At 36.6% G+C, this 19,047-nt stretch overlaps 1 protein-coding gene across 1 annotated transcript in view; it reads left to right on the forward strand.

Moving 5' to 3' along the window:
• Nucleotides 1-19,047, forward strand: part of Dera (deoxyribose-phosphate aldolase) — a 113,193-nt gene continuing 94,146 nt past the window's right edge. The window contains exons 1-2 of the mRNA XM_090412825.1: nt 1-463; nt 12,094-12,191. Of these exons, the coding sequence (XP_090268951.1) occupies nt 433-463; nt 12,094-12,191 (129 nt within the window). The 5' untranslated portion in view covers nt 1-432. The remainder of the gene's footprint in view (nt 464-12,093; nt 12,192-19,047) is intronic.

A 19,047-nucleotide genomic window follows, 5' to 3' on the forward strand; every position in this document is an offset into this window, starting at 1 on the left:
GTAAGCGTCTCAAATTGACTCTTGGTGGAAATGGAAGAGCCTCGTTCTTACAAAAGTCAGACAGGGCCTGCCTACGCCTTGTAGGAGAGTGCATTTATTTGATTTTATACACTAATCTCATACTCTGATTTACTTCGACTGTAAATCCAAAACAACCAATCAATCGATTAATAGTAATCAGGGCTAAAAAAAAAGTCCAGCCTATTCACTTTCGGGAATAAAAATCGATAGAAGGTTTACATTTATTTATTGATAGGCCTTTTTTTGTTGTAATCACACGATAAGCTGCAGATTAGATTTAATATTGTGTTTACTGTGATACAATTTTGTTGATAAGCAGGGCTTTTCTCTTCCATAGAAATCTTACGTAGCTACTCGACACGGTGGAATAATTTAATTTTTTCCAGTCATTATTTTCGCTATTTAAGTTTAATGGCTTTTAAAAATCTTGGATCTGCTTATGGTATGTATAATGAGGAACGAATATTTAAAGATATTTCATAGAGTTATAATTTAACACGTTACGAACAAGTTTTTCAGCCAGAGAGCCTACATATCGAAAATATATATAATTAGAATAAATAACGGAATACCAGCAGACAACATAGGATTTCCTGTATTAAATCTATTCCGAATAGGAGAGCTGTATAATGATAAATGTAAGACATTAGAACTAGAAAACAAAATTCATGTCCAGCTCAGATATCTGACTGAATTTAAAGCAAACAGAAAGAATAGCCATAGTGCAGAAAACATCATTCTCCTGGAAATTTCCAAAATTTGATATTAAGCAGTTCATTACCTCTAGACTATGAACGAACCACAAAACTTTTTTTGGAGGTCAGTATCTTTTTTTTTTGTAAATATATCGAACTTGGAAAACCCTTTTTTTAGGTGTGTGTGATCACTATGAAATCCTATGGAAGGCGGCATCTTGTGCATTGAAACCGAAAGAAGAAACGAATGATAAATAAATTCCACCATGAAAACAAATATAAACATTATTATAGGTTGTTCTGTGATAAAATAAAGGTAAGATACTCCATGATATTAAAATTTTCTGGGGAATGATTTAGACTGCATTAATACCATTGCAGAGTAGAGACCCCAAATGTTGTTGTGTGGTAGTTTGAGTAATACAGGCAATGTACTTGAAGACGTTTGGCATGATGTTGAGGTTAACTGAACATGACACTGTTGGCTGCTGCTGAAAGGGATACGGAACTTTACAAGCAGATTAACCTAATGGATATCTTCACCATATCAGAATCATCATGTAAACCAGACCCGTGTGCAATAGGTCAAGCGAGGTCTTATCAAAGCCTTGTAAAGCGGACTTCCTTATCTTTACATCTTAAGATTCATTTCAGCATTGCAATTATCTTCTGTGTAGTATTTGCATATATGGCCCATAAATTTCAACTAAAACTGTCTACTGTCTAAGAAAACTCCAAAATCCTTGCCCTGCTCAGTTTTTTCTAGCATAATCCCACTAATATAATATGACATCGGATACCTAATCACACCAAAGTGAATGACTACATTTATTAATGTTGAATTGAACGATTTTCACATACCCACAATTCCAGCCAATTCGAATTATTCTGCAAATAATGCATATCAGCTGCAAGTGGTCAAAGGATAGCTGAAGGAAGTTATAATTGATTGTATATCATGAGGTAGAATAGTTTGCATGGAAGTTAAATCAGTGAACACTTTCATGAAATCCATAAGAGTAAATAAAATATATAAGAAGCAAACATGAATAAGCAATAAAGTAATACATGAAATACATGATAATATCTATCATTGTCCTGATAATGTCCAATGTCCTGATAATGTCTTAGTCACTCACCAAAGGTGAGTGACTAATACATTATCAGGACATTGGACTGCTATGGTGAGAGGTTGAAAATTGTGGATTGCTGAGTTTGGTGGATAGGAGGAAAGATCGGAAGAAAAGAGGTGATATGATAGAGACATTAAAGTTAGTGAGAAGATTTTTCAGATTAATCCAGATGACATTATAAAAAGAGTAGAAGGCAAGGGGGGGGAAAACCAGAGGTCATTCTTTGGAAGTTATGTAAGATTGTGGTGAAGAGGGGTGTGAGGAGTCGATTTTATTTTTACATGGAGAATTGTCAGTGAATGGAATGCATTACCAGAATGTGTTGTTAATGCAAGGATTGTTAAGGATTTTAAGATGCGATATGATAAATATATATGTTGTCAGTTGAATGAACCTCTCACAATGAGTCTACCGACTCCATGAAGGGTGCAATAATAATAATAATAAGGTATGACAGTGGGAGACCAATTTTATGAAATTTTGATGTCATAATGTTTATTCAGGGTAGAAGAATTTATGATGGCTTCACAAGAGTCTTTGAACTTCCTGTCTTACCAGAATTGGTGTAGTGTAATAGCTGAGTTTCTTGCCACAGTTTTATTGTTAGTATGTATGCCATTATTATTATTATTAATATTATTATTCAGTCCTCCATGGAGTCAAAAGACTCATCGTGGGAGGTCCTTCCTAAGAAACACAAAGTCTATCAAGACTCATCGAGGGGAGGTCCCCCCTAAGAAACACAAAGTCTATCAAGACTCATCGAGGGGAGGTCCCCCCCCCCCCTAAGAAACACGAAGTCTATCATACCACTCCTTGAACTCATTGACCGTTCTCGCTCTCACCACTCCATCAGGCAATGCATTCCATCGTTCAACCACCCTCCATGTCATGATAAGATAGACTTGATTTTCTGTAGAAATCCAGTGCAGTTCTTTAGCTCCTTTTGTAGGGAAATGTAACAGTTTCAATTGATTCTGCAGATATCTCTTGCATTCCCTACATTGGCAGAACAAGTAGAATTATCCTAATTAAATTAAAGGACACAATATACCAAACCAAGTTATGGTATGATAGGAAGTTTGTGATGCCATCATCAAATCTCCCAATCTGAATAAATATGATGGCCTCAAAATTTCAATACGTCTGTTGTCACACCTCATCCACCACCACTATTCTTTAAATTTCTGGTCATTTAATGCAGGATATACATCAAGGGATACCAGGAGGATGGATATCATCTCCTACATCTGTGCACTTCTCTATGAAGAAATTATTATCTTCTTTCCAGACAGTTTAGTCTGGAAAGAAGACAAGTTTAGACAGAAACAGTGATGTTGTTTATATGTATTATTAAACTTTTATTCTCCAGTCAGTTAAGTCCACAAGTCTTTTAGAATTTTTTAATGAATTTATTTACTGCCCTGTGCACCCTCTCTATTTCCTTATTACTTTCGCAATACTGGAAATCAGATCTGAGTAGTGGCTGAGATGCAGTCATGAAGGAATCATATGATTATCACTTTATTATTATTCTTACATATCAGTAGCCTTCTGAGTATTGCTGTTATCTTCTGTGTCATTTTTATCACTTGCATGATGTCATTGAATATCAGTTTTCTTTCTATCATCCCTTCAAGTTCTGTAACTAACCTGGATAGTTTTTAGTAGTAAAATTTTATCAGCTGTATAGCCTACTTTCAAGAATTTCTTCAAGCTAAAATGCATTTGTCCAGTCTATTCATATCTTCTTTGCATGCGTCCATATTAGAATTGTTGTCACCCTCCATTCAGCTTTAAATTATCCACAAACAAATGGATATCTTCTTGCACCTTTTCTAGTATCATAAAGAAATAATTTGAATGCTAATTGTTCCAGAATAGAATTTGTTGTGCTCCACTAGTCACCCTCAATCTGCTTTTTGATATTGTCAGTAATCCACTCTGTTATCCATATCACTGGTTAATTTTCCATCTCCATCTGCTCCATCTTATGTAATCTTCCATATGATGTTCAATGTCTTAAAGAAGTTCACGAAATGTATTGGTGTATCCGGTTTTCTTACGTAGCTCATTTGTTACTTTATTGTAAAACGATAGTAAATTATTAAGACAAGATTTTCTTTAACAAAACTATGCTATCTGTTATGGAGTATCAGCTCTATCATTCTATTCCTGCATTCAGGAATGATGTAATAGCTGTGCAATTACTAAAAACTTAATTATAAGCCTATAATATGTCACACTTGTTTTGGCATAACTCTTCAGCATTGGACCTGTCTTACCCTCTATTCATTCTGAATGAATATTAAGATTATTTATTATTCCAGAGACTAGAAACCACCTTAATCATCTCTGGACCAGGGACGAATGCTGGTCTTGAAATTCATGCTTGCTCTTGTTATCATTCAGGGAGTGAGAGGTGTGATTGAAGTCTAACTAGCAGAATAATGAATTACTGACCATTTAAAACTATATATTTAGAAATTTATGTACATTTAATCATACAAATACAACATTTATTTTACAAATGGCATTCTATTTTTTTCAATTTAGCTACTTGAATACAAATTCTACCCTACGTTTCTTCTTCATGAACTGGTCAATAACATCGTCATCAAAACTTGGTTGTAACTTAATTTTCCCAAGCAACACATACACACTTGTAAAGGCTGGCTGAAGCTCACTGGTTAGAGCTACTTTACCTGCATATGGCCTATGTTTAAGCAACAGAGTGAGATGACATGAAATGGCTATGCACACACATGAAATCACAGTGCTGTTGCGAGGACCTGGAAGCTCCTACAACTGAGCAAGCCAAAGTAGCTATGACTAGATGAGCAAGCATCGGCCTTCGATACACAACGCAAAGCTCAATTATTGCCATGCAAGCTTAAAATGTCTTCTGTCTACAAAAATAAAAGCCCAAATGGAATGCTTATAAATGCATGCATTTATTAACAAATAAATATTCTTTCTCAATTAACGAGCTTGCGCAGCAGGCATAGCAAGCATGGAGAATTCGCCCCTGCTCTGGACCCTTTCCGATATCTCTTCATTCTTTGGAAAACTGGGTGACCAAATCTGTGCACAATAATCCGTATGCAGCCTGATCAAGGCTATATACAATGAAACTATAATCTCCTTACTTCTACACTCCAGTGTGCTCCACATCATTACCATAATTCATTGTGCTACCCTCACAATTTTAGCAATATGTCCATGAAATTTTAGGTCCTTATCCACCATTACACCCATATCCCTTATTTCCCCCACCTCTCCTAAGATATCTACAATAGAGTATACCGGTGTGGATATCTGATTCTCTGTAGCTCAGTCGATATAGACAAAGCCCTTTGGTCACCTATGTTCGATTTCTGTCCATGATGTGAGGAACTTTTATCTGGGCTCTTTCAATAGAGGTGAGTTAACCGGTCTCATATGGAGGTAGAGGGTTTTGTCACCCGGAAACTCTGATTTTTCGTCCCTCAGAACAGGCAAACTGTCCCCGTGAACACACACAGATCTAATGAATACTTACAACAATCTGGAAGAAATAGGGTCCTCACTACATTATCCTTACACCCATAGTCAACCACGAGTCACATCATGGTAGTCAACCTCCTGGATGGAGACAACGTATGATGATAATAATGGTGTGGATATCTTAGAGGAGGGGAGAATACTTTGGATCTTATATTTAAAAACTTGCAACATTGAACTGACACTTCATTCACTTTTCTTTTCTATTCATTTAGGCTATTCAATTCTTCTTGCAAAGCACAACATCTTCTCTACCCCTCACAGCTCTGCTCAACTTTGTATCATCTGCAGATATTTGCATATAACCATTTAAATTTCTAATATAATTGCAAGTTAAACAATAAAGGCACCAAAACAGATCCTTAAGACAAACTGCAGTAGGAAAGGTTCCAAAGGACGGGAGGGAAGGCAAAAGGGCATCACTCCACGAGCATGGTTCTTGGACAGAAGTTTCCAGTTATAAACTATTCTACAGTTGTGGTTAAGGAATTGGAGAAACTGGTTAAGAATAGAATACAGGATTGTCTGTGATGGTCACCATGGGTTTGTGAAGGGCAGGTCTTGTTTTAGCATCTGCTTATATTTTATGATAAGGTGACTAATGTTTTGGATAAGGGAGATTTATACACAGCAACTTGAACTTTGAAAAGGCATTCACACAACAAGTTAGTGTATAAACTGCAGAAGATGGGATTGGCTTTCTTGAACCTTCATCATATACATGAAGCAGTGTTTCAGAAAAGGAGGATGAACAGTGCCGTACCTACTGTTAAATTTATTTGTTAATGAGGGTAAATTTCATGTGGATTGACTGGGGATATTCAAATGTTTGCTGACAGTGCCAAGTTAGGTAGAATTATTAGGAGTACTTCTGATGTTAATTCTCCACAGAAAATTTGATAGACAAGTTGGTGTATAAGCTGCAGAAGATAGGATTGGCTTTCTGAACCTTCATCATACACATAAAGCAGTGTTTCAGAAAAGGAAGATGACCAGTGCCATGCCTACTGTTAAACTTATTTGTTAATGGGGGTAGATTTCATGTGGATTGACTGGGTTTGCTGACAGTGCCAAGTTAGGTAGAATTATTAGGAGTACTTCTGATGTTAATTCTCCATAGAAAATTTGAATAGACTTTTAACTTTGACAAATGAGTAGGGTTGTAGTTTTAGGTTGGTCGATTGGTAGAGCCTCTATTACTAATGGCTCACGCAAAAAAAGTTAAGCAAGTTTCAGCACGGTTCGTAGTTGGAAGGGGTCAATTGTTCAATTCTGTTGGCACATTCTCCCTCAACGAGTCTTTGGACTCCCTGGAGGTGACATATATAGTAATAATAATAATAATAATATTAATAAATGTAAAGTGCTGTACTTTGGGTGCAGAGATAAAAGGTATTGGTACTGTATTGGTGGAACACTGCTTTAGGAAGTGGATAAGATTTGGTATATTGGGTGATGGGTAACAGTGGGCTAAAGTTCTGAGAGCACAGAACTTTATGATAGAGTATTAATAGATATAGTAGATAGAACAGTATGATAGAGTAATACTAGGTGAAGACTGCACCTAGTATTACTGCTATCATAAGGAGTATATTGACATGTAGGGATAAGGAGGTGGTGGTACCTCTGTATAACAGTGGCACCAATGCCTGTAGTCTGACCAATGCCTTATAGACATCAGACCACACATGGACTCTTGTGCTCAAAAATCATCACCTTATTTTCATTGTGATGTGGAAACATTAGAGGATCTGAAGATGATTGATCAAAGTGATATCAAGACTGGAATGCTGGGTATGCAGAACATAGATTTCTGAGTTTAATGGATAGGAGGAAAAGAGGTGATTCGATATAGCCCTTCAAGTTAGTTAAGGAATTTTATCTGATTAATATAGAAGGAATTATAAAGAGTAGAAGGTAAGATGGGAAGAACAAGAGACCATCCCTGGAAGCTGTGTAAAGGAGTAGATTTTTTACACGCGCGCGCACACACACAGAGTGGTTGGTGAGTGGATGTATTGCTAGAATGCCTTATGAATGCTGATGGAAGTCATTTTCCACTTGGTTGTGCTAGGAATTACATAACTATGTTATGCTAGGAATAATTAAAAAAACAACTTCCATCAACTATCTCTAATCCAGAGAATTTTAATAATAAGGTGTGACACCTTTTGGCAACCCGTATATGGAAATATGACTTCTGCATTACTTCTACCTTGGTATCACCACCTCTGGGTCTGGCTCCCACTGATGAGACCTCAATAAAGGTCTAAACTGGTCTGGGTAGTGACCCTTCCCTTAATGCATAGCATTATACATGTCTACAAGAAAATGTGCTTTGCATTATGGGATACTAAGGCAAGTGATGTGAAGTCATACCACCTTTGCCACGAGTTGCCCCAGTCCTGAAATTACTTCAAAGCAAGCAAACTTTGCTTGCTTATACTTGGATAAGAGAAGTGGAAATAACCAATTCCATGAGGTCTACAAAGATGAGGCAAGGAGGGTGATTTGATTGGTGAGGGTAGCTAAAGAGAGATATGAACAGCAGTTAGCTAATGAAGCCAAAAAGAATCCCAAGGAGTTCTTTCGATATTTAGCCAGCAAAAGAAAGAATGATTATGGAAGGATGATACTGATAGGAGAAAATTGTATAAAGACAGCTGTTGCAGAATGTGTGATGGAGATACTTAATGAGCAATTCATAAAGGTCTTTCAATCTTGTGAATGTGACTTCATGGAGAGATTGAGAGCAGTAGGTGATGGGGAAGAGAGACTGACTGTAAGTATCTCAAGCTCAAACTATAGGCCTATCTGTGTGTTAGGTGTTGTGGTTAAGTTGTTGGAGAAGCTTGTGAGAACTAGGATCCATAATTGGGTTGACAACAATGGTATTATCTTTGATGGACAGCATGGATTTGTTAAAGGGAGGTCATGTTTTAGTAATCTACTTACTTACTTATCACAATAAGGTGACTGCTTCCTTGGACAGAGGAGAAGGATACACTGTAATATACTTAGATTTTGCAATGGCTTTTGATAGAGTACCTCATGATAAATTGATAGTCAAACTAGAGCAGATGGGGTTGGATATTGGATTAGCGCATTGGATTGGAGACTGGCTATCTGATAGGTATCAACAAGTAGTGTATTTGGGGAGCGATATCCAGGAAAAGGAAAGTCACTAATGGAGTGCCTCAGGGGTCTGTTTTGAGGCCATTACTGTTTAACTTGTATATTAACGATATAGGAGAAGATTTGGATGGAGATATTCAGTTGTTTGCAGATGATGCAAAGTTGGGATGAACCATGAAGAGTAGGTAAGATGTTGTGGCCTTACAAGAAGACTTGAATAAATTGAGTGATTGGCCACAGAAATGGGAATGTGAGTTCAATGTTGCAAAATGTAAGGTTTTAAAATTTGGAAAACAAAGATGGGATACAGAATTTATGCTTGGTGAGGATATATTGTTGGAGGTGAAAGAAATAAGAGATCTAGAAGTGATAGTGGATAAGGACTGAAATTTAGGGGACACATAGCCAAAATTGTGAAGACAACACGAAGGCTTCTGGGAATGATGTGGAGGACACTGACGTGTAGAAGTAGGAGATTCTTGTTCTATTGTATAAGGCTTTGATTAGGCCACACATGGACTATTGTGCCCAGATTTGGTCACCTGTTTTTCAGAAGGATGAAGAAATGTTGGAAAGGGTCCAAAAGCGATTGACTAAAGTAGTTTCTGACCTCTGGAATGTCAACTATGAGGAAAGATTGAGAAGATGTAATTTGCAGAGTCTGGTGGACAGGAGGAAGAGGGGAGATAGGATAGAAACCTACAAGTTGGTGAGGGGTTGTTATAGGATCAATGCTGGAGAAGTTCTACAGAAAATAGTGGGAGATCGGGGAGGAACCAGAGGTCATCCCTGGAAACTGTAGAAAGAGGGTGTGTGAGAGGCAGGTTTTTTTCGTGCAGAGTTGTAAATGATTTGAATGCCTTTCTGCCTGAGAGTGTGGTGTCTGCAAGAAGTTTGAATGTGTTCAAGGCACATATAATGAGCTGTGTGTGTGTGTGTGTGATAAAAGGACCTCCCAGATGAGTCTTTGACTCCATGAGGTCTTGGGATAGTAATAATAATAATAAATAATAATAATAATAAAGGATTAAACCAAATATATAATGCCTTATGAATGCATGGAGTGTAAATTATTTCACAGTTCGGTATGATTGAACATTTGCTGGTTAATTTGGTTTCTTATAGTGCATCAACTAACTCTATGGATGTTTCTAATAATAATAACAACAACAACAGGTACTCAAAACATACCTCTTCTGGAATATCTCTCCCCCAATACATAATTTGCTGATGCCCATCAGACAGCCAGTCCAGCACACTGATCTACTATCCAACCCTCTGTGCACAAATACATTTCCTAATTTATTACAAGACTGCCAGTACAGCTGTTTAGGTTGTGCCTGGCACAGAGGTACTACATCTAAGGGGGCACCATTCACATTGTAATCATCTTCATTGTTTTGAAAAATTTTTGTCTCTTTGTTATAACTTTGTTCACTCCAAATATTGGGAGAAGCACATTTATTATGACAAGATTCTGAAAGATGGCAGTAAAGTGTTTTGTTCTAACTAATTCTGCTTCAACTGATGAAGGAGTTCAATAATCGTGCATTAATTTCCCAACTTATGTACTGATCAGTGAGTAGCTAAAAATGAAAAAAAAAAAAAAAAAAAAAATTCTCTGTTGGTATTAGTGCACTGCTAAATTTGATTTTCATGTTGCAGTTCACATCATCTACAGTTTGTGTATTACTGTACCAAAATGATATTGTTAAATTCCAAATTTAAATCTAAAGGTATTCCTTATTTAAGTTAAGGGATATTACATCCCATATTGTTTCATAGCCGAATAAGAAACTCAAAGAGTTTCATGCCGAATATAGTAAATATATAAAGTTTGGCGAGTCCAAGCGTAAGCAAATACCTGGATAGTGTTACAACTGACTCTTTAGGGAGTGCAACACTGAGGCAACTCATGGTATGGGTGGAGCAAGCTCCGATCACCATTCTTGATATTTCCCCATAACGTGAAACCCAGCTCCTAGGAGCTGTATTACTGTTCTATATTATGAGTGAGAGAAGGTCACTGCCCAGACCGGTTTCAACCTTTATTGAGGTCTCATCAGTGAGCAGGTAGACCTAGAAATACCAAGTTTGTAGCAAACAGAACTTACATATACCCTGAGAATTGCCAAGCAGGTGTTCTAATAAATTATTAATTATATGAAGAGCCAAAGACTTCAATTCGGCGACATAAACTTATTTAAGTTAAGGGATATTACATCCCATATTGTTTCATAGCCGAATAAGAAACTCAAAGAGTTTCATGCCGAATATAGTAATTGAAGCTTTTGGCTCTTCATATAATTAATAATTTATTAGGACACCTCCTTGGCAATTCTCATAGTAGGGTATATGTAAGTTCTGTTTGCTACAAACTTGGTATTTCTAGGTCTACCTGCTCACTGATGAGACCTCAATAAAGGTTGAAACTAGTCTGGGTAGTGACCTTCTCTCACTCATAATGTAGAACAGTAATACAGCTCCTAGGAGCTGGGTTTCACATTATGGGGAAATATCAAGAATAGTGATCGGAACTTGTTCCACTGAGGCGTTGCACTCCCTAAAGGGTCAGTTATAATATCCAGGTATTTGCTTATGCTTGGACTCGCCGAACTTTATATATTTACTATATTCGGCATGAAACTCTGAGTTTCTTATTCGGCTATGAAACAATATGGGATGTAATATCCCTTAACTTAAATAAGTTTATGTCGCCGAATTGAAGCCTTTGGCTCTTTATATAATTAATAAAGGTATTCCTTTATTATGAAAAAAATCACTGTGTAATAATTGATATTCATTTATAAATTAACACAAATAATTAGAGATTAGTATGCCATTATTCACTGATTATGAGCAGTTGTTTTTATATGCAAAATATATATGCTAAATTTAACTGCTGTTAAAATTTAGCAGCTTGTTACATTCATATTATTTAAATATGTTACAAATTCTAAGATGTAATGCTAAGCTGGTATATTATTTCTTCCTAGATGTTGGAAAGAAAATTAGAAAAATTATTATGTCCAGAAACATAGAAGTATGAAAGTTATTAGAAAAGAAATGAAAGAAAAAAAAATTAAATCATTCAATACACTTTTGGAGAAAATAGATTGAATTCGAAAAATCTGATTTTGCCTTCCTTACAATGCTAGTCCAGCTCTTTTGCCTGAGCTGTACTGTTCATGAGTTTGCTGGTCTTCTTTCTCCTTATATATCCTTCACGGCATTTTCTTCTTCTACAGCTCATGCTTAATGATATTACTCATCCATCTAAATTCTACCTGATTAATCCTTTTGATCTTGGGTGTACAATTTGATATTGCTTCCTTGAGATGTCTTTTAACTATCTGTGATGCACTAACATTCTTCCCATGCAGGTTTTTCTGCCATGGCCCAGCTCTAAGCTTCCTCTTTAGCTTGTCATAGTCATCTGACTTGTGCAGAATCTGAACGAGTAGAGATTCTGCATATAGTTTGGTCATATTCACTAACATGTAAAATTTAGCATATTAGATAAATTTCTTATTCACTATTAATGCTGTTATACATTCTTACTTTAGATTCTAACTGGTTTGAAACCACTGCTGTTAACTTACCTTCAGTTATACATTATGCCAGTTTGCTCTCTACACAAAGAAATATTACAGGAGATTGGCAGGTATGTTATTATTTGTAGCCACATAATTGTATGATTTATTTATATTTTAATTTTTATTAGAATACAAATTATAAAATTATTCAGGTTATGAATAAAAAAATAATATATATGTGAATGAACAAAGATTGAATGAACTGTTGTGACTGACCATATATATATTTATATGGTCAGTCACAACAGTCAACATAACAATCTGAAAAACAGCATTATTAGAAAAACCTGTAAGAATTTGAGAAATGATAAATTTGTTACAGTAAAAGATTAAGTATATGCAAATATGTTTGTCTAAGAAAAGGAGAAAATGTCAAGCTAATATACAAAAAATATATTTTTAATGAAAATATGTTGTATGTTATAAAAGTCTGCTTACAAATTAGAAATGTGCATAATTCATACCTCTGGAAAATAAATTAATATTGTGTAGGCCATCCTTTGGAATCAGTCCCTGCTTGTAATCTCCTGGGCATTGACAGCACAAGAGATTTTGTGGTATCTGGTGTAATTTCAGACCATGCCTGCATTAATTCTTCCTTCAAGGATTAGTGTGTTTTTGAACTCTTCTTTCAAGTTCATCTCATAGGCGTTCAATTGGATTTAAGTCCGGTGACTTAAAGTTTAGTCCAGTGACAGAGGCATTTTAACTGGAATACTAAAAAGAACTTGACTAACACACACAACATTAACTTTTCAGCAGTGCGATGCAGTACCATTTCCTAATTGCTTAAATAAGAACCAGTTTGTGTGATGAAACAGAAATACATGTGCTGTATGCAGATTTTTGGAGCTGTTCAGGTACCTTATGAAGCAGCCACTACTTGACAATCCAAGTCCCAAACCGTCAACAATGTTTGTAAATTAGCCAGCAATATCTTCAAGTATTTCATGTGGTCCATTATACCCTCGATGAACACAAATTTCCCAACCCAGCCACCACCACCATAGATCCCCAAACCATTATATTGTCTCCACCATGCTCGACTGTGGGAACCAAATTTTCAGGTTTCATTTCTTCATTTTTCCAGCGCCAAATCTTTCCACGACTGTGAGATCCCAAAAATATTATATGAGTATTTGCTTTCTTCAGTAGATAGGACTGTTTTCCAAAAATCAAATTCTTTATTGATATACACTTTGGCAAAGTCAAGTCTTTTTGTCTGATTTGTTGATGTTATTAGAGGGTTTCTTCTGGGAATTCTACCATAAAATCCTTTAGACTGAAGTATTCTTCGTACAGTTTCGGCATGCACAGTCTCACCAGTTGTCGTTGTAATATATTCCATTAATTTTGGAGCAGATATTTTCATATTCGAATTTGACTCCTTTTAGAACAGCTCGAGCATCTCAATCACTTAATACTCTGGGACGACCACTTCAAGCTTTGTTGAACACATTTCTGGCTGACTTGTAATTCCTAATGAGAGTTTAGACACTTGAATGGCTTTTTCCACCAATGTTTGAAATCTTACCATAAGATTTTTTTTTTTCTTTTTACAGCTGTATTATCACATATCTCATGTTCAGAGAAATTTCTTTTCATAGAGGCATTTTAACTGGAATACTAAAAAGAACTTGACTAACACACATAACATTAACTTTTCAGCAGTGCAGTGCAGTACTGTTTCCTAATTTCTTAAATAAGAACCAGTTCATGTAAAGAAACACAGAAATACATGTGCTGTATGCAGATTTTTGTGACATGATTTTCAAAGTTATTTGCATATTCTTGTGAATTTATTTTGTTTCAATCATTTATTATTTTATAATATTGTTGTACTCGTAAAATATGAGGTTACTAAATGTGGGGTTTTCCAAATGGTCATAGTTACATTAAAGGCTGTATGTTGACTTTTGTAACTGACTGTATATGAAAACAGATCATACATATTGTAGATGCATTCAGAAGATGCATTGAAGGGTGAGGTGAATACTAACTGAGGTGAATAATAATGATGCTGAGGATTTCTACATCAGTGAGAAAGACGTAAAAGTTTAGATAAAGAAGTGATTGTTCTCTTCCATATCATGTACATATTTCATCAGCTGGTTTTAGGGATTCTTTATCCAATAGTCTACACACTTCTTACTCTTATATCCACTTTCCTCATGTAATTTTGCCTCACTGAACTGAAGCCTTTTGGCTCTTTATTTTAGCAATTACTTTTACACACAGACTGAGAGTTCGCTTATGAAAAATACATTTCTCTGACATTTCATATCTCATGTAATGCATATTTTTGTATTTCTCTTTTCATATTATGCACTCGATGAAGTTTTCTAAGAAAACAAAAACTAGTTGTGCACTCAAATAATAAATAGTATTTTTGCTGTTTTAGTATCTCTCGGCTTCTAGTCATTAAATTTATTTAATTATATATATATATATATCATATAAATACAGGAAGACCTCATTTTACAAAGGGGGTTAGGTTCCCAGGCCTGCTATGTGCAAAGTGAATTGTTCATAAATTCTGATAAAATTATAATTTATTTAAATCATATATGAAACTGACCTCTACAAGTTAATAATTTTGCAGTGTTTATTAAGAATTATAATTATTTTATAATTATTTTACATAAATAATATTTACAAATAACATAAGACAATAAATTATAAATTAAAGTAAAAATACTGTATGATAGTGTTACGTCGTGTGTGTTTTTTTTTGTCTTAACTATAATTTCTAACAGTTCTTTTGTTCTTACTAAGATTTACTCCGAATTAATTTTCTGGGGGCACTACACCCCAACCCAACATCACCAGAATTAAAGATATGTACTATCAACATAAGAAGCCTGAATGGCAAAGAAATGGAGCTAGCTGAGGAATTAGATAAGTACCAGATTGACATCATAGGGGTGACCGAAACAAAAAAGACAAAAACTGGTGAGATCTTTCTGAACAATAAATACAAAATATTATATTCAGGAAATGACAATCAAGGAAAAGAAGGAGTAGTCATAGTATTCAACACAAAATAAAAGGCAAATCTTCTTGAATGGCAGGCAGTCTCAAGTAGAGTGATGCGGGCAAATATCAGAATGGGGAATTGGACAATGAGACTTATTTGTGCCTATGGTCCCACTTATCAAGTGGGACCATAGGCACAACCTTGATAAGTTCTACTAAGGTAGAACATATCAAGGTTCTACCTTAGTAGAACCACAGAAGGTTCTACTAAGGTAGAAGTGGAGAATTTTTTCATGCTTTAGAAACAGCAACTGACACAATGATAAAGGAAAAGTTAGTCCTTGTTGGGGATCTAAATAGCAGAGTAGGAAATGATTGTGAGACATACAAAAATATTTTGGGAAAATTTGGAGAAAAGAGCAAAGCCAATAATAATGGCAAATACCTGTTGGATTTCTGCTCAGGACATGGACTGGTTATTACTAACACCATGTTCCAACATAAAAATGTGCACAAATTCACATGGAGAGAAGAGGCAAGGAATAAGAAAAGTCTCATTGACTATGTTATTTTTGATAGTGATGTTTTCTCCCTGGTGCAGGACACCAGAGTGTACAGAGGATTTGAAATTGGAAGTGATCACTATTTAGTCTTGAGTAGGATAAAATTGAATTTCATACTGAAAAGAATAACATGTAAGAAAGTTTTAAAGCGAATGAAAGTTGAGCAGCTCTCCGATGTGAACTGTAGACTAAAATACACAAAGATTATTGAAGAAAAAGTGAAAGAGTTTGAGAACAAACTCTTTCATTTTTCTACATCAGATCTCCATGGTGAACACAGGAAGTTGAAGAGGCAGTGAAGGAAAAGAAGAAAAGAAGAATTGGTGGCGCAGATAGCATCAGCCTGGCCAAAAATTATTGCGATCACTGAGACGTGGTTGACAGAGGGGGAAATAACAACAGGAATAAAAGTCGCTGGGTATAGCATTTTTCGTCAGGATAGGAGGGGAAAGTGTGGTGGTGGGGTACTGCTTATGATAAGTGATGACCTATGTCCTCTAAGAGTGGAGAATTTGGAAGGAAGTGAGACAAATGATTTTGAGAGCGTATGGTGTGAGGTAGAGGTAGGCAAGACAGGATATTTAGTGGGGTGTTGCTACAGACCCAGGAGCACAGAGGATGAGGACCAGGGGATGTTTAGACAGCTATGTTTGGCAAGTGCAAGAAGAATGATTGTTATGGGAGATTTTAACTTCAGTAGTATAAATTGGAGAGAGGAAGATGCATGTAGCAATAGGGGAATGGAATTTCTAGAATTCTTGAGGGACAAATGTCTTAGGCAACATGTCACAGAGGGAACAAGAGGTTCAAAAGTTTTGGATTTGGTTATAGCATCAGAAGAGTTGATAATAACTGAGTTGACATCTCTCCCACCAGTTGGAGAGAGTGACCATATGGTGTTGATTTGGAAAATGAATAGACATGCAGGAGTATCAAAGAGACGGGAACTTATGTGGAATTATAAGGCAGGTGATTATAATAGTCTTAGACGTCAACTTTGGGAAGTTTCATGGAGGGAGGAATTGGAAGGCTGGGATATCACTAGTGCATGGGAAATTGTGAAAGAATATTTGTTATCAGCAATGGTAAGTTGTATACCACGAGTGAAGAAGAGGACGCAATTTGTAGTAAAGTGGATGACAAACAATATTAAACAGGAATTGCATGCGAAAAAGAGGCTATGGAAGAGATATAAGGAGACAGGTGAAGAGATGCATGAGGAATATAAGACACAGGCCAGAAGAGTGACTAGTGTGGTAAAGAAAGCGAAACTGGAATATGAGAGGAGATTGGCCCTAAGATCCAAAGAAAATCCTAGGGAATTTTTTTAGCTATGTGGCCAGTAGGAGGAGAAATGACTGTGGAAGAATGATATTGTGGGATAAAAATGGGAATAGAGTGACTGATGCAGAGGACATAGTGGAATTGTTCAATGAACACTTTATTGGAGTATTTCATCCTAGAGGAGTCAGTTTTAATGCTAGAGGGATAGGACTGGTTCGAGGTCTGGAGGTACAGGAGGAGAGTGTGTTTCAGATACTGAGTACTCTGGATGACATTAAAGCTGTGGGACTGGATCGTATTTCACCATGAGTTTTGAGAGAATGTGCTAGGAAATTGACAGTGCCTTTAACGTGGCTTTTCAATGAAAGTCTGGCTTTGGCAAAGGTGCCCAGGGAATGGAAGGAGGGTAAAATAGTGCCATTGCATAATGGTGGTAACAGACTGGAAGTGTCTAATTATAGGCCAGTCTGTGTGTCATCAGTAGTTGTTAAGATCTTGGAGAAAGTAGTGAGGGACCGTATACAGCATTGGGAAGATGAGGGTAATGTTATCTGTGAGAATCAACATGGATTTGTGAAAGGACGCTCTTGTTTTAGCAATATGCTAGCCTTTTATAATAAAGTTACAAGAACATTAGATGAGGGAAAGGCATATACTGCAATTTTCTTAGACTTGGCGAAGGCATTTGACAGGGTGCCACATGATAAGCTGATATTTAAGTTGCAGCACATGGGTCTGAATGTCAGATTGGTCAACTGGATTCAGGATTAGCTGTCTGATAGGTATCAGAGAGTTGTGTATGGTGGAGCAGTTTCCAGGAGGCAGAGGATTACAAGTGGGGTCCCACAGGGCTCAGTACTAGGACCTATATTGTTTAACCTTTATATCAATGACATAGCCAGTGGATTGCAGGGGGATATTCAGTTGTTTGCGGATGATGCGAAGCTGGGAAGGATTATTAGTAATAGTGCAGATGTGGTAGCCCTGCAAGAGGATTTAAATAAGCTTGATAGAGGGACAAATGAATGGGGGTGTCAGTTTAATGCAGCAAAATGTTAGGTCTTGAGGTTTGGGAAACATCGATGGGATGCTGCATACTCTATGGGAGGAGTTATACTGGAGGAAGTAGCGGAGACAAGAGATCTGGGGTTGATGATTGATAGAAACCTGAAGTTTAGAGGACATATTGCAAAGGTGGTGAAGGTAACACAGAGGATTGCTGCTATTATGAGAAGGACACTGACCTGCAGAGATAAGAGGGTTATCATTCTGTTGTATAAGTCTCTGATCAGACCACACTTGGACTATTGTTCTCAGATTTGGCCCACAGGATTTGAAGGGGATAAATTAACTGTGGAAAGGATACAAAGACGGATGACAAAGATGGTTTCAGGACTGTACAAGGATAGTTATGAGGATCGGCTGAGAGAATGTGGACTGCAGAGTTTGGTGGATAGAAGAAGGAGAGGTGATATGATTGAGACTTTTAAACTGTTGAGAGGTGGTTACAGGGTTGACACTGGGGAGTTCTTTCGCTTGGTTGAACAGCAGGAAGGAATGATGACAAGAGGCCATCCCTGGAAGTTACGAAAGGAAACTGTGAGCAAGAGGATAAGGAGTGGTTTCTTTGTGTGGAGGGTGGTTGAGCCGTGGAATACATTGCCTGATGGAGTGGTGGGAGCGAGAACGGTCAGTGAGTTTAAAGAGTGGTATGATAGACTTTGTGTTTCTCAGGGGGGGGACCTCCCCTCGATGAGTCTTGACAGACTTTATGTCTTAGGAAGGACCTCCCTCGATGAGGCTTTTGACTCCTTGGAGGCCTGAATAATAATAATAATAATAATAAAGAAAGCATATCAAAGGTTCCTGACAAATAAGTCAGCTTGTTAGAGAATACAGAGACAAATGTAAGAAAGCTAAGCACTGTGTAAAACTAGCTAAACAAAATTCATGGGAGGACTTTGGCAAGAACATAGAAAATAAATATCAAGAAGGTGGTAAGATATTCTGGAGGTTGTTGAAGAAGCTTAGAAATGGAGGAAAGAGTGCTGTAAAAGGAGTTAGAGATGATAAATGTTACATGAAAACAGGAGAAAAAGAT

The sequence above is a fragment of the Typopeltis vanoorti genome, chromosome 23, assembly GCF_054136105.1.
Source record: "Typopeltis vanoorti isolate ZY-2024b chromosome 23, IOZ_Tvanoo_1.0, whole genome shotgun sequence".
Classification (NCBI taxonomy): Eukaryota; Metazoa; Arthropoda; class Arachnida; order Uropygi; family Thelyphonidae; genus Typopeltis; species Typopeltis vanoorti.